General features: G+C 43.0%; 2 protein-coding genes across 2 annotated transcripts in view; both read right to left on the bottom strand.

Annotated features, from left to right (window-relative positions):
• LOC145406041 (uncharacterized) overlaps nucleotides 1-6,929 on the bottom strand; it is a 92,999-nt gene extending 86,070 nt beyond the window's left edge. Inside the window, exons 1-3 of the mRNA XM_080277228.1 lie at nucleotides 6,810-6,929; nucleotides 6,267-6,496; nucleotides 5,327-5,391 (exon numbers count right to left, since the gene is read on the bottom strand). Of these exons, the coding sequence (XP_080133354.1) occupies nucleotides 5,327-5,391; nucleotides 6,267-6,496; nucleotides 6,810-6,929 (415 nt within the window). The remainder of the gene's footprint in view (nucleotides 1-5,326; nucleotides 5,392-6,266; nucleotides 6,497-6,809) is intronic.
• An 831-nt stretch (nucleotides 6,930-7,760) lies between these two features.
• Nucleotides 7,761-24,186, bottom strand: LOC145406080 (cytochrome P450 3A11-like). The gene is made up of 6 exons (XM_080277266.1): nucleotides 24,010-24,186; nucleotides 21,007-21,691; nucleotides 16,813-17,031; nucleotides 14,564-14,624; nucleotides 9,566-9,756; nucleotides 7,761-7,930 (listed from the first exon to the last, which is right to left on the bottom strand). The coding sequence occupies exons 1-6, from the start codon at nucleotides 24,184-24,186 to the stop codon at nucleotides 7,761-7,763; spliced, it is 1,503 nt and encodes a 500-aa protein (XP_080133392.1).
• Between the last annotated feature and the right edge of the window lie 1,133 nt (nucleotides 24,187-25,319).

A 25,319-nucleotide genomic window follows, 5' to 3' on the forward strand; every position in this document is an offset into this window, starting at 1 on the left:
GCTTTATTAATCCATAGAGTACTTAACTCTATTTAGTACTTTATTCTTGGTAACGCCAGACGATTTTATTCGCTCCTGGGAAGTCGCCATACCCATTGCGTTAATTATTGAGTCTTCCCAGTCATTTGCATTTTTGCTTTATTCTTTGCCAGTTAAGTAGATAAGACTGGTCACCACTAGCTTGTGTTTGTATTCTTTACTTGTGTTATTAGCATTCGTTTGTGAAGCAGCAGTCAGTACTCAGTTTCGGCTTGTTTAGTAAATTAGTGATATGGCTACCACCGTATTTTTACAGGAAGCCAAAGTTATGGGTCTTACAGACCCAACTGAAATTAAAGAGTACATACTCTCACGGCATCATCAGGAGCAGCAGCGCGAGAACGATGCCCGTGAAGAGCGTAAGATTCAGTGCGAATACGAGCGAGAACAGCGTGAGGAACGCGAAAAGGAGTGCGAAATATGAGCGAGAACAAAGTGAATATGAACGTGCCGACCGTGAGGCACGAGAAAAACATGTGCTTGAGGTTTTGAAGCTCAAGCGAGATTCCTCGGCTTCAGGCACATCTGCTGCAGCCAACCCAAGCTCCACTAGCGCTCTTCCTACACATGTCCTGGCGACCCCACGCATCAAGCTTCCTTCATACAAGGAAGGCGAGCGAATCGAGCCATACATAGCTCGTTTTGAGGACATGGCAGACATGTATCAACTGGATGAGGCAGCTAAGCGGCTCCAATTTCTAAGTTTATTTGACGGCCCTGCCCTCGACATTCTCCACAGAATTCGTGGAGACAATCTCACGTATGAGATGATGAAAGCTGCACTCATTAAGGCGTATGGTCTCACAGTAGATGACGCCAAAGTTCAGTTCATGCGAGCTCGTCTCCAAGACAAGGAGACAGCTGTTCAGTTCCTCGACCGTCTCACTGCTTACTTAAATGAGTGGATGGAGAAAGATGAAACTCCTTCCACGCATGAGGGGATAATTGACCTTATGCTGCATACACAGCTAGAGAGGTCGTGGCCTGCTGAGCTCATAGCACAGCTTAAGATCTGCCAGGTGAAAGATGCCAGCCAAATGGTAGAAAAGGCTGACGCATATTTCACTGCATACGGGTATCAAACTCGCAAGCAGTATACCTGGAACAGTAAAGCTGATAAATCTGGGAAACCGTCTCAGATTGAACCCCACCAACAAGGGCATTCTCAGAATAATGGCCAAGGTCCAAAACCGCTGTGGAAGGACCAGGGGCAAAACACTCAGAAACCTGAGTGGAAGAGGTACAACAGGTACCCTAACCAGCAGCGGTATCAGCCACACAACCGACTGTCGAGACCGTCCTTTTCACCACCAGCTCAAGTGAATAGAAGGCAGGAAGCAAACACAGCCTTCATTCCTCAGCAGCAGCACGGTGGTCACATCCCTACCGGTACGGGTACTCCCCCACAGTTCACTAGTCCCACAGCGACAGTGAACACCCCTCCACAGATGGCCAATGTACCATCTCCACAGGCAGTGAGTACGACCCCTCAAGTAACTAATTTACAAGGCACTATGTATGCTGCATCATTTATTCAGCAGTCTCATCAGTGGCTAGCTGCTTCCTCCACAGGCCCTCCCACAGGTGACAGTGCCTTCCTTGTTCAGCCAGGGTTTGTGGGAGCCATTCCTGTGAAGGTCCTGAGAGACAATAGGTCCTCAGGTTGCTCTGTCAAGCAGAGTCTAGTTCGGCCTGAGCAGTACACAGGTCGACAGATCCATGCTAATCTTATTGATGGATCAGTGAGATTGTTCCCTGAGGCATGTATCCAGGTGGCATCTCCATTTTCTACTGGTACGACACTCGCAGTTGTCATACCAGAACCCTTATTTGACCTTATCGTAGGCAATATTCCCGGTGTCAAGGATAGTTGCACCGATGATGACGCTACCCAGACTTCGGCTACAGTAACACGAGCCATGGCTGAGGCTCCAGACTGTGTCACCCCAGTGACCATTGAATCGCCGCAAGATCTGATGTGTAGCCAAATTGTTGTTCAAGAACAACATTCTGACCCGACACTTGCTGCCGTGCGAAAGAAACAAAAGGGTCGAGTGATAAAGTATTCACGGGGAGTCGAGCCAAGTTCCTTCGCAAACAAGGACTGCTCTACCGTGAGTCACGAACACCTGAGGGCGAGGTTCGACTGCAGTTTGTCGTTCCTGCCAAGTACCGCCAAGCAGTGTTAGAATGGGGTCATTGTTCAGCCTCAGGAGGTCACATGGGCAAAAGGAAGACCCAGGGTCGTATCCGAGCTGACTTTTCCTGGCCAGGGATTGGACGAGACATAGATAGTTTTGTGCGTTCCTGCAATGTGTGTCCATGTAACACCAATCAGGGACATGTACTTCCTGTGCCGTTTGTAACCACACCCGTAATCCCTGAATCAGTTGAGAGACAGGGTAGTGGTGAAGTGGGTGCAGACCTGATGTCTCGCCCATTGGCCCCACAGGACACAGTATGTCCAGGGCCTGTACATACATATTATGTACCGTAGGTTAAGGGGGAAGTTCGAGAGAGAACCCCGCAGAGGCAACTCGAGGCTATGTCTGCGTACACACGAGCCCGAGTTTGCACAAGGATTCTCAGCTCCCCGATATTAATATAAGTACTGTAGGTTAAAGGGGAAGTTCAAGAGAGAACCCCGCAGAGGTGACTCAAGGCTGTGTCTGCGGACACACGAGCCCGAGTTTGCACAAGGATTTTCAGCTCCCCGATATTAATATAGGGACTAGCTTAAGGCAGAGGTTGAGGACCCGTGTGCAGTTCGAGGCTGTGTCTGCGGACACACGAGCCCGTGTTTGCATAAGGATTCTCAACTTGCCGACACTAATCGTAAGTGTAGAGTTAAGTTTAACCAGTAAACTACACAAGTCCTCGAGACAACGGCGTCCAGGGACTACGTTTCCTGGTTAATAATCTACCTAATAAATTAATGGCGACCTCGAATGTACGAAGCTTAGGCTGTCACTCGTATTTTTCAGCTAGAGTGTACCTTTTGTAGCATGTACTGATTGCTAGACAGAGAGAGTAATTGTAATGTAATAAGAATTTTTGTCTCATTGACACTTTTGATGCCCCACCTTAATTGATTTTGCAGGTACAGCGATGGGTGTAGCAGTTTTGCTGTGCTGGCCAGCTGATCGTCTGCCGCACGCTGCCGCCTCTTCTCCTCTGCCTTCATCGTCGTCATATTATTAATATTTTCTGTGTCATTTTACTCGTAGGTACAGTTACACTACAACTGTCACACCTACACCGTGTATCACATACACCACGCCACACAACAATTAGTTGTCAGTGTAAATGTAGTGAACTTTCGCTCAGTTTGACCTAAATACAGGATTTTCACCGTCGTCACGGAGTTTTTTTCCCTCAAGCTTGCCTCTATTAACGTAAATATGAGGTTTTTACGCTCATTGGCGATAGTGATTTTCTCCTGTAGCAGGATAGCACACATACCACAGTGTGAATCTTGTGTGACTGAGTTAGGATGTGTACATATATATATATATCCACAAATTTTTTCCCATAAGGAAAAAATTTCATTTTGCAGGTGCATAATGTCACGAATCAAATTCGCGACATTTTCCTTTTGTGAGAAACCACGAACTATTAGTGGAAAACTCACTGTGTATCGCTCAGTTAACCGTTTCTCTCTCCATTTCGGTGGTATACTTTTCAAAACATTCGTCACTGTTTCAAAAGTGACCGATCTAATGCACGTCATTAAGTGCTCTACTGAGCGATATTATTGTTTCTTTATTGTTCGCCCCTGCTTGCCTCGACCGTTGGCCATGCCTTCTCTTGGCTGGCCTGTATTTGAATGCAGTCTTTTGTCTGTCGCAATGGAGTGAGGTTCTATGCTCCAGAAGTGAGAGTGAGAGAGGTCAGCTAGCACCCAGACTCCACTAGACTACAGTTCTCCAGGCTCCCACCCTTCTTTGGTGATATGCTACATTGACCAGTATTTTCTTTTCGTTTTCCTAGACTTAAGAGTTTAGTTAAGGTGCTTTTCCTAGGTTTAAGAATTTAGCTTTTGAGTGAGTGAGTGAGTGCGATCTCTTTATTTTGAATTCATTTGAAATGTAACGTTAAATTTATTTCTTTGTAATCGATAAATTTAACAGTTCTTTTTCTTGAGCTTAATGTAATGTAAACTCGTGTTTCATTTCTCCACAATTAAGCTTATTTCCCTTATAGCTCCTAGCTTGCATAAACGTTTTACCATTCATAACTGGTACGTAGGCCAGTCTTGTTATTAAGCTTAAAATCCGTTATGCCTTCTAGGAGTTACGCATCAACAAGAACCTGATATTATTAATAGTATTAGAGATTTATTGTCAGGGGTGAAGTAACTTTCTCCAGAAGCTAACAGTACTAATAAACAGCAATTGAGTAATTAGTCTCTGCTGTGTACTGTTGAGAAAGTTTATAAATTCTCGTTCTGAGAGAGTCGGCGAAGCGGACCGGCATAAAGTAATCATTGCTTGATTTAGCAAGACAAATCATTGTCCCTGCTCTTCAGTATCATTGAGAATTATCATTTAATTTTGCATTTATTTTAAAAACCCCGTGACAGGGAGACCGAGGATGAGATGGAAGGATGGAGTGGAGAGGTATATGAGAGAGGAGAGTGTGAGCTGGGAGCAGGGCAATGAAATGGTGGGGGACAGAGAGAAATGGAGGCGATTAGTTTGTGGCCACCCCTTACGGGATTAAGGCATCTGGCAATAGATAGATAGATAGATAGATAGACAGCGTATTTTAACCCAGACAGGCAGGACCTAGCCACCATCTACCACACACAAGGCAATGGTTGCATCACTTCATGTTTGGTCCCTACTTAAGCATAAACACACACTTTCCTCAATAAGGAAATGTGGAAAAATCATACATTGCAATTAGGTGAGCTCCTGGAAGACATTGTGTAGGCAACTGGAAATTCCTTCTGAAAGGCCTAGTGCAGCAGGGGGGTTAATGAGACAGCATTACACTGTGATTCAGCTGGATGCATTGTTCCTTGTTCAGTGTTACATGGATGTCAGGTGAGACAATAAATGGATGCATTGTTCCTTGTCCAGTGTTACATGGATGTCAGGTGAGATAATAAATGGATGCATTGTTCCTTGTCCAGTGTTACATGGATGTCAGGTGAGACAATAAATGGATGAATTGTTCCTTGTCCACTGTTACATGGATGTCAGGTGAGACAAAATTAAAGTCCTGCTTAGCCAGTGGACAAAGGCAATACATCAGGAATGATCTTCCCATAATATTCCCAGACCAAAGTGACACAGATGAAGGATAAATGCGATGGAATCTTCCTTCTCCTTCACCTGCTGTTTGTACCTGGGGATGTGTTTGGCAGTTTACTGTACACTGTACTGTACCTGTACAACCAAGGACAAAAGTTACCTACTATACCACTGCATCTACGTCACAGTTAGAGTATGTCCATTAATTTCCTTCCTGATGTCCTGTATCAGAAAGAACAGTCTATGGGCAGCCTCGCTGAGCTAACTGAGGAAAGTGAAGAAGAGATGAAGAACTGGGCAGACTTTTGTCACAGTTATAAATATGTTAAGATATGACCGAAGTGAATTAGATTAGTTTTATATTTGTGTACAGAGAATAAAATGTACACCTCTAAGGGAGTTACATATATGCAATGGCAGATCAATGGAATGTTGTTTACAAGGCCATCAGCTCTGCCATGTTTGCTGCAGGGAATGTTTTGAGGAACTGAGTTTCCTGAGAGTATTTTTGTTCTGTTCTTCACTGCGGCCAACCCTCACGGTATTAAAACCCCCGTGGCTGGCCTCGTTACTCACACCTGAAGGTAATATTGACAGTAAATTAACAAGACAGACATCAAATACTGGTGCCCAAGTGGTGGCAGTTGAGGTGTGTGGTGTTGTCTACTGGCACAGGGTTGAACTGTGGCATCATAACTTAAGCCAGATGGTGCTAGATGGTAAGCCCTGACCACCAGACACCAGCCATCAGATGAATAACGCTGACCCAAACAAAGATGAATTACTACCTTTCAAAATGAACAAATAATAATGAACAAAGTTACTTCTCAAATCTTAATGAGAACCTATAATTAACACACCCCAGACATGGGTAGAGGACAGACTGAAAATTGCTCGTCAAAATATCCATCCCACACCCATCACCAGCAGCCAACATGAACCCAGACGGTGCCCTGTCCTCACACTTACCCTCCACTAAGACCCTCGAGGTGACACACGAACCCAAACACTCCCCTGTCCTCACTCCCCTGTCCAGACTCAGACACTTCCCTGCTCTCATTCCCCTGTCCAGACACTCCCCTGTCCTCACTCCCCTGTCCAGACACTTCCCTGTCCTCACACTTAACACCCTCCTCTAAGACCCTGGGAGTGACGATATATAGGGCATCGAAAGTCAGTGCACCCTTAGACTCTGCACACTTATGGGAACAGACTTTGGGTAATTGTCAAGATTTCACTATGATGGTTTACCCTAAAGAATAAGAGAATGGGAATTATAGTACAATATTTATATACAAAACCTCATTTGGGTGTTTTTTTTTTTATTATGAGGTTATGATTGTTAATGTTCGTATATTATAAAACAAGTATTCAAATTATGGGTCTGAATTGTTATTGAGTATATTTGTATGGATATTTTTCCCTGATGTGACGTCAGTTTTCCAGAGCGCGCCACCAGAGGTGACGAGAGGCCCTGGAAGGCAACAGCTGGGAGAGTAGTGCAGGTCTCACCACAGACAGGATTACCACCGGGAGTGGAGAGTGTCGGCGAAGCAGCTGTGTGTTGATGAGGATATTGTCAGTGTACAGTGCATCTGAAGTGGGATCGGTGCACAGTGGAGTTAATTTCATATTTGTGACTGTGACTTTAAGTATTTTGCCATGTAACTGGTGACTAAAGGGAGCCGTCACACACAGCTTGCCAGCCAGATATATTCTATATGTTTCCCGAGATGGAGTCTCTGTTTGGTGGAGCCTGGACTGCTTCTCTTTAGGTTAGGTTTTTGCACTGATTCGGGTGGGGGATTAATTGTATATAATTAGGTTAAGGAGATATTTGTAATTACATACTTGTACATGCCAAGTAAATGTCGGATATTTCATGCGCATTTTCTATACCTGGGTCTGCAAGCTTTCCTACACTGTCAAACATGAGAGTAATAAAGATAAACACTCCTTACAAAACATTTAGTTTATTAGACCAGTGATGCCCTAACACCCTTTATAATTCTTTACAAACCATACAGATCAGCGCTTTATACATCATGACTGGCTGCACTAAAACCACTCCCACAGCTCATACATTGTACCTGAAGGCCTCCCTGACAGAATATCTTAAGTCACACAGTAATACACGGTAGTCTGTGGTAATACAACATGAGAGAGCAACACAGTACAACTAGGTAGATAACACAGTAACCACATAAACATTACTGGACCTACTTCAATAACATCCCCAGACACTAGCAACGAAGAAACACCTACACACTCATTACACACTAGGGCAATACAGCACTTCCATCGCAACACTAGTACTGCTAGTTCCTCCCTCCAGGCATCCACCCATCAGAGGTATCCTTAAATAGAGCTGATCAGGTGTACCCAGTCAGACTACGCTCATTTAAATCACTCAGTCTTCCTCGGCAGGCTTCCCGATCGTACTGGACTAGTGCCGTACATGTCTCATTCGTGTTTGCGGGTCGTGAGGAGGATGTGGACGCCCTCCTTTGGCCTCTGCAGGAAGGGTGAGTTTTCCAGCTTGATATCCTCGTGTCCTGGCGGTATCCTGAGGTCAGCTGCCAGGATCAGCTTGGCCAGGGCTACTTTGGTCTCCATCAGGGCGAACCGCATGGCTGGGGAAGAAATATCGTGTAATTAGGAACTGAAATGCGTCTGTGACAGGACTCCATGGGCTTGAATGATGAATGAGTGTTCCATTTGCCTTCGCTTTCTTTGCTTTCTGGACCCTACCTCGCCCCTTCCTTATGTGGGAAAGAAGTTGATGATAATTCTATCTATCTACCTATTGCCAGACGCCATAATCCCGTAAGGGGTGGCCATTTGACTTTGAGTTATTTGTTTTATGGGGAGGGGCACTAACCCTCCACCAACCCACTTGTTGACACGTAGGGAGCACGTATGGTTTGGTTACATGGTTACCACCCAGCGTTGCAAATGGTTTCTTGGCTTACAGGAAACCATTTGGCTTGTCACTCAATGTAAAGCCACCTGTAAAGGAAAGAAAAGCAATAAAAAGTGACAGGAAAGATGGGAGAAATAGGAAGAGAGGAGGACAGGCACAGAATAAGAATGATAAAGACTAAGGAAGTAATAGGCAGCACTACATCAAGTGAGTGGATGTTGGTCGCAACCACCTACCACTAATAATAATGATGGTGATGGTGATGGTGATGATGATGATGATGATGCTAATAATAATAATAATAATGATATGCCGCTTATGTCAACAATGCAATCAGTATAAGTAAAATGCAAATAAGTAACGAACAAAACAGTGGTAAGCTGTAGCAAGAAAACTAAATCGCCAAGAAAGCTGTGTTAGGGGATCTCAGCTGAGGAGAAGACGGAGGTGTAAATCCAGAGCACGTTTACGATTCCCTTTCCTTCCTTCAAAACAGCCACAATTTTTTTCTGTCTTAAATGGTACATAATTGTCCATTTGTGTATCTCTGTCAGTCAGTCTGGTGTGAGATGGGGAAAGGGTAGCGATATGGCGGGGGACAAGGCGACATGGAGACGATTTGTTTGTGGCCACCTCACACGGGATTAAGGCGTCTGGCAATAGATAGATAGATAAAAAGAATATCTTGCCACAACTCAGCATTCAAGATGGAGAGATGGCGATTTTAAGTCAAGTTGAAGTGAAAGGGGTATAGCATTGAGGCAAAGTTGGAGTAAAAAGGACACAGGGAAGCCATGTCCGTGTCCCCATGTCCTATTCTGTCCCCATGTCCTATTCTGACCCCATGTTCTATTCTGCCCCCATGTCCTATTCTGCCCCCATGTCCTATTCTGACCCCATGTCCTATTCTGACCCCATGACCTATTCTGCCCCATGTCCTATTCTGCCCCCATGTCCTATTCTGCCCCCATGTCCTATTCTGCCCCCATGTCCTATTCTGACCCCATGTCCTATTCTGCCCCATGTCCCAATCTGACCCCATGTCCTCTTCTGTCCCCTTGTCCCATTCTGACCCCATGTCCCATTCTGTCCCCATGTCCCAACCTGACCCCATGTCCTCTTCTGTCCCCATGTCCTCTTCTGTCCCCATGTCCTATTCTGCCCCATGTCCTATTCTGCCCCCATGTCCTATTCTGCCCCCATGTCCTATTCTGCCCCATGTCCTATTCTGCCCCATGTCCTATTCTGACCCCATGTCCTATTCTGACCCCATGTCCTATTCTGATGTCCTATTCCGACCCAATGTCCTACTTTGCCCCCATGACCTGACCTCACATGACCTCACCTAGACAGTTCCGTGGCCCCATCCCAAAGGGCATGTGGGTGTAACTCTTGATGTTGACCTTGTTCTCGGGCAGGAAGCGGTCAGGCCGGAAGTGCTCGGGGTCAGGCCAGTAGCGGGGGTCGTGTTGAAGACTCCAGATCGGAAACTGAACCAGGTCACCCTTCTTAACGAGTAAGTTGGTGCCTGGAATGCTGGAGGAAAGGTAAATGAATACACCTGTCTATCTGTCTATCTATCTATCTATCTTTCGGTCTACCAGCAGTAAACACGCCTATCTATCACCTGTCTATCTATCTCTCTATCTATCTATCTATTTTTCTGTCTACCTACAGTTTATACACGCCTATCTATCACCTGTTTATCTGTCTGTCTATCTATCTTTCTGTCTACCTGCAGTATATACACGCCTATCTATCACCTGTCTATCTGTCTATCTATCTATCTTTCTGTCTACCTGCAGTATATACACGCCTATCTATCACCTGTCTATCTGTCTATCTATCTATCTTTCTGTCTACCTACAGTATATACACGCCTATCTATCACCTGTCTATCTGTCTATCTATCTATCTTTCTGTCTACCTACAGTTTATACACGCCTATCTATCACCTGTCTATCTGTCTGTCTGTCTATCAATCTCCCCCTCCTTCAGGTGTAAATTAGTTCCGGGGATGCTGCAGGAAAGGTGAGTGGAAAGGTTTTATCTACATCTCTATTTATCATCTGTCTATCTGTCTATCTATCTGTCTGTCTAGTACTACTACTACCACTACGACTACAACTACGACCACTACTACTACTACTACTACTACTACAACTCCTACTGCACCACTACTACAACTACTACTACTACTACTACTAATACTACTACTACTACCACTACTACTACTATCACCACTACCACTACTTACTACCACCACTACTACGACCACTACTACTACTACTACAACTACTACTGTCACCACTACTACAACTACTACTACTACTAGTACTACTACCACTACTACTACTACCACTACTACAATTACTACTACTACCACCATCACTACTACTACTACTACCACTACTATTACTACCACCACTACCATTACTACTACCACTACTACTACTACTACCACCACTACTACTACTACCACTACTACTACTACTATTATTACTACTACCACTACTACTACTACTACTACCACTACTACTACTACTACTACCACTACTACTATTACTACCACTACTACTACTACTACTACTACAGCTGTACACCATAATTTTACATACATATAGTTCTGTTCATCATTAAGTTCTCCTCAAGTGTTCATCAAGTGTTCATCTGTTCATCTCTAAGTGGTCCTACCCTGGGGGTAGGGGGGTTTTTCAAGAATACTCCCCCAGTATCCCTGCTTGTCGTAAAAGGCGACTAAAAGGGTTGGCGGAGGGTTAGTGCCCCTCCCCGGAAAACAACTAACTAAAAAAACAAACAAGAAGCCTCGGACAAGGACTGACCAAACGATGACGACCAAGGACCGGACAACGGACTTGGTAATGAGTACATGGAATGTAAGAGGAGCGAATGATGAGGTGAAAGAGAGAGATATTGTCCAGGTGCTTGAGGGTGCGAAAGTGGATGTATGTGGAATAACTGAAACAAAATGGAGAGGAGAAAGTGTGAGAGAATGGGAGTATGGATGGGGTATATGTGCAGGAGTAGGTGAGAATGAGAGGGCGAAGGAAGGAGTATGTATAGTTGTGAGTAAAAGATGGAAGAAGAGCATAAGACAGTATGGATCAGTTGGGTCAAGGATTGTGTGGGTAAAGTTGAAAGTTGGAATACAAATGTGGGCGATTGTGTGTGTGTGTGTGGGCCAACACAAGATCGTGCTAGAAGAGTGAGAGAAGAGTTCTGGACAAATGTAGAAGTGTGCATGGAAAAGTTTGGAAGGAATAAGAGAGTGTTTTTGATTGGTGATATGAATGGTAAAGTTGGGAATGCGAAGGTGGATGGAATAGTTGGTGAGTGGGGTGTGCCTGCTGAGTTAGATGAGAATGGGAGTGCGTTAGTGGACATTTGTGCTGGGAGGGGGTTGGTGGTAGCCAATACCCTCTTCAGGCATAAAATGATCCACAGGTATACATGGCGAGTGATGAGAAGGGTGGGTGGTGAACTGAATGAAAGGAAGGCAATGATTGATTATGTGTGTGTAGATGAAAGGATGCGAAGATGTGTAATGGATGCAAGATTTATAGAGGTTGGGGAAGTGGACTTTCTGACCACTACTTGGTGGTGGCAAGAATCAAGGTCCAATTAGAATGGAGAAATAGAAGATGGGAAAGACGAGAGGAAGGAGTAGTTGCAAGGAGAGTGGAAAGGTTACAAGAGGATGAGAAAAAGGCAGAGTATAAGAGAGAAGTGGAGGAACGATTGTGCAAATATGAATTGGAGCAGATGGGAGATGTGGAAGGTGTGTGTAGCATATTTACAGAAGAAATATGTGCAGCATGTGATGTGGTGTGTGGAAGGAAGAGAAGACGGAGGGGGGTACAAGGAACAGCGTGGTGGACTGAAGAGGTGAAACAGGCTGTGGCACAAAAGAAGAAAGCATACAATGAATGGATGAGAAATAGGGGCGTGGAAGAAGTTGAGAGGCGGAAGAGAGAGTTATATGTAGAAAGAAAGAGAGAGGTGAAAAGTTTAGTAAGAGAGAGTAAGAAGAGAGTGGATGAGGAATTTGGTAGGAATTTGAGTGTAAAGTGGAGGGACTATAAGAAAATGTTCTGGAAAGAGGTGAAAAGAGTAAGACAGGGTGGAAGTGAAGTTAGCAGGGGAGTGAAAGATAAAAATGGTAGATTACTAGTGGAGAAGGGAGAAAAAGTGAGCAGATGGAGAGAACACTTTATGGAATTGTTGAACGTAGAGGATGGAAGTAATGCGAGTATAAGTGGCTGGGGAATGGCTGGGAGAAGGAGGGAGGTGAGAAGACAGGAAGAAATCAGTAGGATAGAAGTTGTGGAAGCAATGAAGAAAGTTAAATCGGGGAAAGCCCCAGGAATTGATGGAGTGTGTGGTGAAATGCTGAAGCATGGGGGAGAGATAGTAGTAGAATGGATGTGGAAGATGTGCAGATTAGCCTGGGAAGAAGGTAGAGTCCCGGAGGATTGGAAGTCAGGTATAATTATTCCCTTGTACAAAGGAAAAGGGGAAAAAGAAGTGTGTGGTAATCATAGGGGCATTTGTCTTCTTAGTATAATAGGAAAAGTGTATGGTAGGATACTTATTGACAGAGTTAGAGAAAGAACAGAGAAATTAGTTGGAGAAGAACAGGGAGGCTTTAGGAAGGGAAGAGGTTGTGTAGATCAGATATTCATTCTTACATCTTTAATGGAAAAGTTTCTAGAGAAGGGAAAGAAGTTGTATGTGGCTTTCATGGATTTGGAGAAAGCATATGACAGGGTGGATAGACAAGGATTGTGGAAAGTGTTAAGAATATATGGAGAAGATGGGAAGTTGTTGAATGCTGTGAAGAGTATGTACGATGGTGCGAAGGCTGCAGTGCGTGTGGATGGTGAACTGAGTGAATTTTTCTCTTTGAAAGTTGGGTTGAAACAGGGACGTGTCATGTCTCCATGGTTGTTCAATCTGTACATGGATGGGGTAATAAAAGAGGTACAAGGTAGGGTAGTGGATGTTGGAGTGGCCGTGGTGAGAGAGGATAGTGTTTGGAAACTCCCTGTACTGTTGTTTGCAGATGATACTGTGTTGTTGAGTGAAGACGAAGGGGAGCTGCAAGGCTTGGTGGATGAGTTTGGGAGAGTGTGTAAGAAACGGAATCTGAAGGTGAATGTAGGGAAGAGTAAAGTGATGGTCTTTGAGAGAGGTGAAGTCAGTGAATGTACAGCGAGGTTGGATGGTGAGGAATTGGAAAATGTGAGTACGTTTAAGTACTTGGGTAGTGTGATGAGTAAGGATGGAGGTTTGGAGGGTGAAGTGCTTGAAAGGGTACAGCAGGGAAGAAAGGTTGCTGGTTCATTGAAAGCAGTGATAAGAAACAGGGAAGTGAGCATGGAAGTGAAAAAGTTACTACATGACAGTATTGTGATACCAACTCTAACGTACGGAAGTGAAGCTTGGACGTTGTTGGAAGGACACAAGTCAAGAGTGAGAGCAGTGGAAATGAGTTATTTAAGAGGAGCCTGTGGAGTCACATGGAGAGATAGGCTGACGAATGAGGATATAAAGGAGCGTTGTGGTGTTGATGTGGATGTGATAGGGAGCGTTATGAGGAACACACTGAGGTGGTTTGGCCATGTGGAGAGGATGGAGGGTGAAAGACTGACGAAGAGAGTGTATGTGAGTGAGGTGGAGGGGGGAAGAGGGAGGGGGAGGCCGAGGATGAGATGGAGGGATGGGGTGGAGAGGTATATTAGAGAGGGGGGTGTGAGTTGGGAGCAGGGTAGTGAAATGGCGAGGGACAGGGCGACTTGGAGGCGATTTGTTTGTGGCCACCCCAAACGGGATTGAGGCGTCTGGCAATAGATAGATAGATAGATAGACACTTTGTTTTAAAATGTTCAACAGTTCTCATCCCACACACTGTTCACCATGTACACCTGTTGTTCACCATGTACACCTCTTGTTCACCATGTACACCTCTTGTCCACCATGTACACTTCTTGTTCACCATGTACACCTCTTGTTCACCATGTACACCTTTTGTTCGCCATGTACACCTCTTGTTCACCATGTACACCTCTTGTTCATCATGTACTCCTCTTGTTCACCATGTACACCTCTTGTTCACCATGTGCACCTTCTGTTCATCACGTACACCTCTTGTTCACCATGTACACCTCTTGTTCCTTATGTACACCTCTTGTTCATCATGTACACCTCTTCATGTACACCTCTTGTTCATCATGTACACCTCTTCATGTACACCTCTTGTTCATCATGTACACCTCTTGTTCATCATGTACACCTCTTGTTCACCATGTACACCTGTGCTCACCTGTAATCTTTAGTACACAGCCGGTCTACAAACAGCGCTGGGGGGTAGAGCCTCAGAGCCTCTGTAAAGGGAAAAGGAAAACCAATGTAATTACCATGAATGCCTTGGTATACTGTCTACCTATCTATCTATCTGTCTTTTTATCTATTTATCTATCTGTCTATTTATTTTATCTATCTATCTGTCTATCTATCTATCTATCTATCTATCTATCTCAGCAGTCAACAAGCCAGCTCCAGTATTATCTATACTCCCTGGGATTTTGATTTAGATAAAACTGAATGACTGCCTCGCCAACCACATCAAACGTTGCCCTCTTCACTCCAGACAGGCGTAGATTTCACACACACACACACACACACACACACACACACACACACACACACACACACACACACACACACACACACACACACAGTTTGAGGAGGATATAATAAATAAAAGTAGTGATCAACCAAAGCTGTTTTACAGCTATATCAGAAGCAAAACCAAAGTAAAAGATATAATACAATCCATTACGGACGAGGGAATCACTTATACACAAGAGAAAGATATTTGTGAAGCACTAAATAAGAATTTCCAATTAGTTTTTACAGAAGAAAAAAATTTTGAGAGGAACTATGTGGAACAAGCATGTCCACACATACTGCCAGATATACAAATAGCAGAAAAAGTAATACAAGAGGAGTTAAGTAGATTAGACAGAGGAAAAGCAAGTGGTCCTGACGAAATTTCATGTTGGGTGCTACGAGAATGTGCAAAGGAGTTAAGTAAACCATTATTTTTAATTTTCAAGAAATCCTTGAGTCAAGGGAAACTACCTGATATTTGGAAAAAAGCAAATATAGTCCCCTTATTCAAGAAAGGAAATAGACAAAATCCTCTCAACTACCGACCAGTATCACTGACCAGTGTTGTAAGCAAGGTATTAGAAAAACTTATAAGAAAAGCTTGGGTAAATCATCTAGAAGAACACAATATGATAACAGAAAGACAGTTTGGTTTCAGAAAAGGAAAATCATGTGTTACTAATCTGTTGAGCTACTATGACAGAGTAACAAACACAATACAGGAAAGGGAAGGATGGGTGGACAGTATCTATTTAGATTTCAAGAAAGCTTTTGACACAGTACCACACCAAAGACTTTTATGGAAGGTGTACTATCAAGGAGGAATTCGAGGCAAACTGTTTTGGTGGATGCAAGACTTTCTCATAAAAAGAGAAATGAGGACAGTACTAAGAGGAAACTACTCATCATAGAAAGAAGTGACTAGTGGAGTACCACAGGGCTCAGTGCTGGCACCAATCATGTTTTTAGTGTACATAAATGATATAAACAGTAACACTGGAAATGAGAGTTATCTGAATATGTTTGCAGGTGATGCAAAAATACAAAGGAGAATTACTAACACAGACTCTTGTAAAGAGCTACAAGAAGAATTAAATAAACTTCATGAATGGAGTAGTACATGGCAAATGGAATTCAATGTGGACAAGTGTCATGTAATCAAGTTTGGTAAAAGTGGAAAAAGACCTGATTGGGATTATACGTTAGGAAATAAAACCCTATACACATCAGAAAGAAAGACCTAGGTGTGATTATCAATAACAGACTATCTCCGGCTGACCACATCAGCGAGAAGGTACGGAACATGTATACACTGCTTGCAAATATGAGAATAGCATTCACATACATAAATGAAGACATGCTAAGAAGGATAATAACATCATTCATTAGATCAACCCTGGAATATGCATCAATAGTCTGGAGTCCTCATCTCAAAAAGCATATAGACAAGATTGAAAAAGTTCAAAGGGCCGCTACAAGATGGATACCAAGCTTAAGGGACCTAAGCTACGAAGAAAGACTAAATAAACTGAATCTACCAACACTACAGGAGAGAAGGAAAAGAGGTGACATGATAATGCTATATAAGTGCATATCAGGAAAGGAGAAAATAGACATAAATGATTACTTAACATATGGAGAAGCATCAGCAAGAGGACACTGCAAAAAACTGCATAAGAAGAGAGGTGATAAAGACGTAAGGAAATTCAGTTTCCCAAACAGAGCAATTGATCAATGGAATGCACTACCGAATGAAATAGTGTGTGCCAAAACAATTCACAAATTTAAGGATATGTACAATAAATATGATCTAAGACACGGGACAGTACGAGCTTGACTCATTCCTGTAAAGATACAATTAGGTAAGAACAATTAGGTAAGAACAGTTGTAATACACACCCATAACACAGGCCTCGAGGAACTTGGCCTCCATGACCCCCTGGTAGGTCAGCTCGCCTTCCTCCTTCACCAGCTGCTCAAGTTCCTGACGAAGGCGCTGCTGGGGCTCGGGGTTCTTGGCAAGGAGGTGTGAGCAGAAGGACACAGCGGAAGCGGTGGTGTCGTAGCCAGCCACCAGGAACAGGATGCACTGCGCCACCAGCACTTTGTCGTTGAGGACTGGCGGTGGACGAGATCAAAATATAACCCAATTTGGAGTGAATTACTTAATATAATCCAAAAATAATCACATTTTGAATGAATTACTTAATATAGTCTTAAAATCAATCTTGAGGGATAAAATTTACAGGATGCACTGCGCCACCAGCACTTTGTCGGTGAGGACTGACAGTGAGCGAGATCAAAATATATTCCAATTTTGAATCAATTAATTTACATAATCCTAAAGCCAGTCTGAGGGATGAAATTTAGCAAAGCATTATTTCGGAATCTTGCTAAAATTTATCCCCAAACTGACTTTCGGAAAATCCTAAGATCAAAATAGTTTAACTGGTATTTTTTCTGGTATATCTCTCAGTGTTACCACTTTTCAGTACACTTACACCTCCCAATACACAATACTTGCACATTCCTCTCACACTTACACACGCCTTTCTTACCCACCTATGCTTAAACAGACTGTACACCTGTGAAGATATTTAACTGAACCTAATCTGATCTGGATGGACTTATAAGTGGATATGAACTGACCAAACTTACCCCAGACCACCTTAAATGAACCCAAAATTGCTGAAGTGAACGTGATCATAACCTAAATGAACCTAAAATACTGAAGTGAACGTGATCAGAACCTTTTCACATCCAGTGTGGTTCAGATAGTCCCAAACTCACCTGCCTGAGCGTAAAGAAATATAACAGTACTTGACCTCACATGACCTCACACGCACGACCTGACATTGAACTGGCTTGGTATGAACTGATATCAAGTGAGAAAATGAAGGTGAACTGGCTTGCAGGGTTTATTTGGGCTAATTTGCTGCTAATGAGGTACTAATCACATACAAAACTTATTGTTTTGACTGCTGTGTTTCTGGTGGTGATGCTGGCTGATGGTCGCTGAGGCTGACCTGACTAATTCAGTGTTTATTGTTTACGAATATGAGATAACCATGTAGTGCCACACATTTGATATTCATGTATGTGTTTAGTAATGCTGTATTTTTTTAAGTTAGATAGGGTGTAACCTGAATATTAGTTTATAAGTTCCTACCCTAAGTAGTAATTCATATGTTAATGATTAATGTAGGCTTAACTATTTTTACATGTATGTATCTCTGTATTTATGCAGTGGGTGATGTAATTGTCGATGTTGAGCTATGGGAATTCCCCATCTGGCCGAGTAATGAATAACAGATCCGCGCAACTTTTCTTGTCGTTGTTGGGCGCCGAGTTTAAACCTTAAACAGAGTAATGATGAATATACAATTCTTTCCGTAACCTAGTTGTGAAATGTTTGCTAATGAAGCTGCTAGAACACAAGTATGTAAGATTAGCAGTCCAAAAGGCCTAAATAATGTCATTTGTGAGGATTTAAAGTCCCGTTTATCTTGGCCGTCACTAGATGGCATGAGCTGCTTTCAGATTCAAATTGAAATAGTAATAGAATCAGTATCTAAATTAAGTAAGGAATAAATCCCAAATTTTCCCCAATTCAATCAAAAGACCTGGCGCCATGGGTACACTGCTAAATAAATAGTAAAGAGAATTAAAACCCACCATATCACAAAAACACAATCTCATTTGAGCTAGCAGTGGCGTCCTTTGGTGCCCGACAGGCCCCACTTGCTGCCCAGACATCGTGTGTAACAGACGTTCGTTTAGGTGAGTCGTCCACATTTCTTCTTCCTCCCCCTCTTTTTCTTTGTTTAATCCTTACTTATTATGGACTATGTGAAGTAATATTGTTGAGAGTTTAACGTAGAGTGACTCGCTGCTCAGACATCGTGTATAACAGACGTTCGTTTAGTCCCCAGACACTGGCGGCGACGTCAAAGTGTGCACGAGGCCTCCTAGTGGTGTTGCCCGTAGACTTACATACACATTTACACTACCCACGAGTTATTTTACAAACCGAAAGTAGTTGATATGTTATTAATGATCCTATCAAGTGAACTTCTTTTTTTGTAGATAAGGAATAGAAATATATAAGTGATATGATCTGTAACGGAAAGGAAAAAAATTCAAATTCATTAACTGTTCTCTTTCTTTAAAAATTTAGTAGAAAAAATAATCAGGAGCGTGGACGGGAACTTGGTGATTGTGAACAATAATGTGATATTTGAGTTGTACCTCGAGGCTAAACAAGCCCGAGTGATTGGGGTATTCCTGGTGATTATATTTCTTTTTTTTTAATTATTCCTCGAGACTAGACAAGCTCGAGAGGTTATGTATTTTCCAGTGACTATATAACATTGTTAATGATGAACTGAAAATATTACTGACGATGTGGGAACCGAGAAAATTATATGAGGAGAATACCTTATATGGGTGAAAGATGAACACAAATAATCATTCTTATCGGTTCGAGGCTATGCCAGCCCGAACAGACAATTCATGCCTGTAAAAAAAGTGTCCCTGTCTTGAGGCCATTGTTGAGCCCAAGAGTAACGGCCAAAAAAGAAAGTAAAGTACAACTACTCCATACCTCGCGTGTATCAAATTGTTTCGTCTGGTAATAATGTTAGAGGAATGATCACCCAAAAGCCTTAGTAACCTTTACAATCTTCTCTCATACTAAAAAGGGTCATGTAAGTAAAAAATGTTTTGTGGAAATTAACAGAATTATTAAAGTAGAGTAAAGTGTATATCATTTTCTTTTCTTTATTAGTATACCTAATCAAGGAAATTATGTCCTCAAGCCAAATTCACTCCCCTTCCAATTCGATTCCTTCGCTGAGGGAACGACAACCACCTGGGGTACCGACAAAATCTAATCTCGGCCAAAAACTACAAACGCTACCACAATTCATTCTTTTCATAAATATTTACCATCCACTATACTAAGTCGAGTACCACTTGTATATCCATGGGTGAGTTGATCAATACCCACAACAGGTAAGAAAATACATACCCCTATCATCATTACACTGGTGTCAGCCAGTGGCATAAAAATTCTTAGCATCACACTGGTGAATACCGGTGGGATAACATTCTTACCATTACACTGGTGGGATAAAGCTTCAGGTTTTACAACCAGAAAACTATATTGTCAAGCCAAAACAAAATAGTGCAGACTTGTAAAGGTTTACCGAACGCAAACATGAGACTTTGTAATTCACACTAACTGGCTGTGCACGCTTCGTCTGTTTAGGTAGTACTCAGCCATTCTTTACTGTAGGAACCATTTCGTGAACTAATCAAACTAATTACAAGAGTATCATGCACCATACCTGATAATACAGCTTGGTAGAAATACTGAAAAGTATAATAGAAGTAGACAGAGTATCTCATGTCTGTTTTCGTCTCGTCGTAAATTAACCATCTCTGTAGAAGCGGTGAAATCTTTTAAAACAACAACAACAAAAATATTAAATGCTCATTTTTTTTCTTTACTCGATGTTTTTTTATCAATAAATTAAAATTCTCATCGCACACACCAAATGTTCCTTCATATTCTACAGTTTTCTTTGCGCAGAGTTACTATAATATGATGAAGGGGCATGCGAAGGGGTGCTAGGAGACTCCCCACGAATTTCAGTACTACGTTGTTATTATCCTCCCTCTTTCGCAGGGGAACACTCCCTTTCGTGCATTAAGATTACCAAAATATATGGATGGGGCAAGGTGAACGCCTGCCCGCAGTTTAAGACAACAGCCGTTAGTAGCTGTTGGCTGCTTGAGGGCCATTAAGAGAGGTATTCAGAGTTATCAAGTCCCAGTCTTCCTCAGACTAAGAAACACAATCGTCAAATCTACAATCCAGGTCCTCATTTCTGTACTAATTAGGAATAGGACAGGATAAAACAGATCTTGCCCAAAGATCACAGAACTGGTCCTGGAACCAAATCCCAGGACCTCACTTTCATGGTCCTAGTGCACTCCTGATTACATCGCTTGCACCGCAGATGAAACTGTTACAGATATGGTATAACAGAAAGACCGACAGTGTAGTAATAAAAGGCAAAGGTTAATCACCGTGCTTAGGGGAGGCAGTGGTGGTGTCAGTGTCTTCAGCCTGAGCCTCCAGTACAAGGTCAAGGAAGTCCCCCCTCTTTTTGCCAGCTCGGCGGGCCCTGATGGTCTCCTCCGCTACACTCCGGAAGAACTCAATCTCATCTAAGTCCTCCTTGAAGCCCAAAGCGTTGAACAGTCGCGGGAGTTGCATCATCATGAGAAACCTCACTATCGTTCGTGGATTAACAACAAAAAAGGTTTCTGCTTTTTGAGCAAAAAGAGGTTTTTCTTGTGTGAGAGAGTTGCACTCGATACCAAAAGCACAAGATGCGATAGTATCCATGGTGAACCGTCCAGCTTTGTCCTTCATGTTAACAGACGGATTCTTTTGTGCATCTTTCAGGCAGGAAGATACAAATGTGTCAGCAAGTCCGCACATGAGTGGGAACATCCTTTTCATCTTCCCACTGGTGAATGTTGGGGACAGGACAGCACGTAAGTCCTTCCATTCCTGATCCTTCTTATTTCCCAGCATCTGACTCGAGTAGCTGTCGGGTTGGTTCGAACCAAAGGGCCGCCTGTTCACGAAATGATCAAAGTCTTTTACGTATATGTTTTTGAGTATATCCGGGTCACACACAGTCAGCACGGGAGTGAAGCCCTCATACAGGCCAAAGTAGGGACTGTTCTTGTAGGTGTGGTACATCTGAAATGAAGTAAACTATGATAGTTTCAGCCCCAGTAAAGTATGATAGTTACTTAAGTACACAAAAGTATTTATATAACATCCCATACACCAGAAGCTTCCCTGGAATGAGGAAAAAAAATCTTGATCAATCTTTCTGAAAATAAGTAGCTGTGATAAGTAACTTCCCTTTTACCCTCCACCTTACAGAGTCAGAGGAGGGTGTTGTTATCACTGGGATCAGTAGGTGTCCGGCTGTAGACATGGGTGGCAGGGTGGCTGGCCGGGCGTAGAATTTTCGTTTCCGGGCCAGAACTCAGAAAGTATTCAGTATAGAGTCATGAAATTTTACATAGTTATGTGTCATAGTGAACTGGTGCCTTTTGATGGGTAGATTGCTGTGTCCTGAGCGGGTTTTTTAAAAAAATAATTAAAAAAAAAAAAAATTCTAGAGATTTCAATGCTACCTGCACAAGGAATCTGAAGGGCCCAGATTATGTGTCCTCAAGGCATTCTCCCTACGTCCACCTTTGAATGATAAGAGTGGGGGGGGGGCATTATGTGCTTGGTTAGGTGTGCAGGGAAGTGGGGGGAGTATGTGTTTTGTCAGATGGAGGGTTGCAACAGCGTAGAGTTACCTGTGTTAAGACTGTTTCTCATGAAGCTAAGATCTTTTCCTGCAGCTGATTATCACTTGTAAGCAAATTCTTAACATAGGCACGATAGAATATGCATTTGGTGGTAGTTATAGGTAAAAAGATTGTACTGAAAGAACTTGACAGGAGAGAGGTGCTGTCAGTGGGAGCAGACAGGATACAGAAGAGATATTATGGAGTGAGTGAACCCTACATAGATTTTGCAAACCTTGTCTTACACACTTTTCTCAACTCTAAAGTGGTAGACAGATGGGAAATCAAGGAAGTTTGGTGATTCTCAGTACTGTGGAAGAGGTAGCTAGCTGGTGTGCACTGTGAAAGAGGTAGCCAGCTGGTATGTACTGTGAAAGAGGTAGCCAGCTGGTATGTACTGTGAAAGAGGTAGCCAGCTGGTATGTACTGTGAAAGAGGTAGCCAGCTGGTATGTACTGTGAAAGAGGTAGCCAGCTGGTATGTACTGTGAAAGAGGTAGCCAGCTGGTATGTACTGTGAAAGAGGTAGCCAGCTGGTACGTACTGTGAAAGAGGTAGCCAGCTGGTATGTACTATGAAAGAGGTAGCCAGCTGGTACGTACTGTGAAAGAGGTAGCCAGCTGGTATGTACTATGAAAGAGGTAGCCAGCTGGTAAATCTAGGAAGTTTGGTGGTTCAGATATGTGCAGTGAAAGAAAAATATGATGATAGCAGGGACACAGGTCAGCTCAGCCAAACACAAAGTAATGGATTCACTCATCATTCTTCTATCTATCTATCTATTGCCAGACGCCCTAATCGCGTAAGGGGTGGCCACAAACAAATCGCCTCCATGTCGCCCTGTACCCCGCCATTTCACTGCCCTGCTCCCAGCTCGCACACCCCTTCTCTCATATACCTCTCCGTTCCATCCCTACATCTCATCCCTGGCCTCCCCCTCCCTCTGCCCCCCCCTCCACCTCACTCACATACACTCTCCACGTCAGTCTCTCGCTCTCCATCCTCTCCACATGGCCAAAGCACCTCAGTGTGTTTCTCCTAACGCTTCCTATCACATCCACATCCACACCACAACGCTCCTTCACTTCCTCATTTGTCAGTCTGTCTCTCCATGTAACTCCACATGCACCTCATTTACATACACTCTCCTCGTCAGTCTCTCGCTCTCCATCCTCTCTACATGGCCAAACCACCTCAGTGTGTTTCTCCTAACGCTTCCTATCACATCCACATCCACACCACAACGCTCCTTCACATCCTCAATTGTCAGTCTGTCTCTCCATGTAACTCCACATGCACCTCATTTACATACACTCTCCTCGTCAGTCTCTCGCTCTCCATCCTCTCTACATGGCCAAACCACGTCAGTGTGTTTCTCCTAACGCTTCCTATTACATCCACATCCACACCACAACGATCCTTCACTTCCTCATTTGTCAGTCTGTCTCTTAACATTGACTTATGACTGTCTTTCCTTTATAATAGAAAGGTTGTAATATTGGCCAGTCCTTTAGTTCCTCCTTGTGTGTGTGTGTGTGTGTGTGTGTGTGTGGAGAAAAAGAAAGCTTGTATGGACATGATGGTGTGCAGGTTAACTCAGTCACTGTTAATGATACACAGTTTGAGTTTATAATAATCACACACACACACACACACACACACACACTGGACAACTATCAAGTGTTTGTAGGAATCAAAATATCTCTCTCACTTTATCAAGGACGAGCCAGCGTTTATTGAAGGGTGACATGGTCTGGTGGAGGTGGCCGAGGAGGGGGACGGCGGGGGGGGATGGGACGCCTCTCCTTGCCCAGTAGCTGTGACGCCATTTTGAGTATAACCACAGCGTCACCACCACCGTCACCAGCAACATCCACGTCACCAACATCCTGATCCTTTTACCTGAAGAAGAAGAAGAAGGAGTGAATTAAATGGCTGTGGAATACGTGAAGTTTCTGACACACACACAGACACACACACACACACACACACACAGGAGACACCAAGGAGTGCAGACGTTGGCCGACAGCGCTCCATACCGAGCCAGCACGACCAGTAGCATTACCTAAATTAGTATCTTTATATGAGTCAAGCTCTGTACCAGGTTAGACTAAATGATTTTTCATTATTAAAAAAAGAATATGAAGAAGTTTAAATAAGACTTGTTCAAGCAGAAAAGAGAACCGAGTAGGGAAAGAATGCGCTCAGTCAGCTGATGTTTGTTTAGACTACAACTGCCCCAGGGAATGTAAGTACTCTGTGCTTTTAGTATTGCAAAATGGCCACACACTTTAGTAAAGCAAATTTGGAAAAGAAAAGGGATAAAGGTAGAAAGCAGGATGATGATTTCTACCAAGAACTGGTTGAAATGGAGACTCACAGTAGACTGGTAGAGCGTGTACACAAACTAGAGATGGCTTTCCAGAATGAAATTGATGAAATAAAGAAGTAGATGCACTTGCAAAAGGAAGAAATAAGAAAACTAGGAAGGGAGGTCAACAAGAAAGACACAACCATATGTGAACTAATAGTGGAATTGAGCACACTTAGGAGGAAAATGAGTGAAATGGCAAGTACAGTAGTCAACCACGAGAGTATTATGGAAGAGTTCAAAAATGATACAGAGACAATTAGGCAAGTAAGCAGTCTGATAGACCAGAGCAGTGATATTGAGAAGATAGCACAGGTGAATGAAGTTGTGGAAAACTACAAAAATGATGTGGAAACCACGTATGCTGAAGTGGTGAAAGTAAAGAAAGACTTAGAAACAAGGGTGGAAGAAAAAAGTATTACAAAGGAAGTGAAAAATATAATCCAAAACAATCCAAAGTTAGTCAGAGATTCAGTAGATATCAAGAAATCTATAGTAATCACTGGTATAGAAGAGGAAGAAGTAAAAAACAAGATCACAAGAGACAAAAAGGAGATGGCAAATGTAATGAGCTAATTGAAAGAAGTATCAGTGGAAATCTGTAGTAAAGACATAGAGGAACACAAAAGGTTAGGTACGAGAAAAGCAAG

Source organism: Coenobita brevimanus, chromosome 69 (genome assembly GCF_032717465.1).
Source record: "Coenobita brevimanus isolate Jiangsu-jjx chromosome 69, ASM3271746v2, whole genome shotgun sequence".
In the NCBI taxonomy this organism is placed as follows: Eukaryota; Metazoa; Arthropoda; class Malacostraca; order Decapoda; family Coenobitidae; genus Coenobita; species Coenobita brevimanus.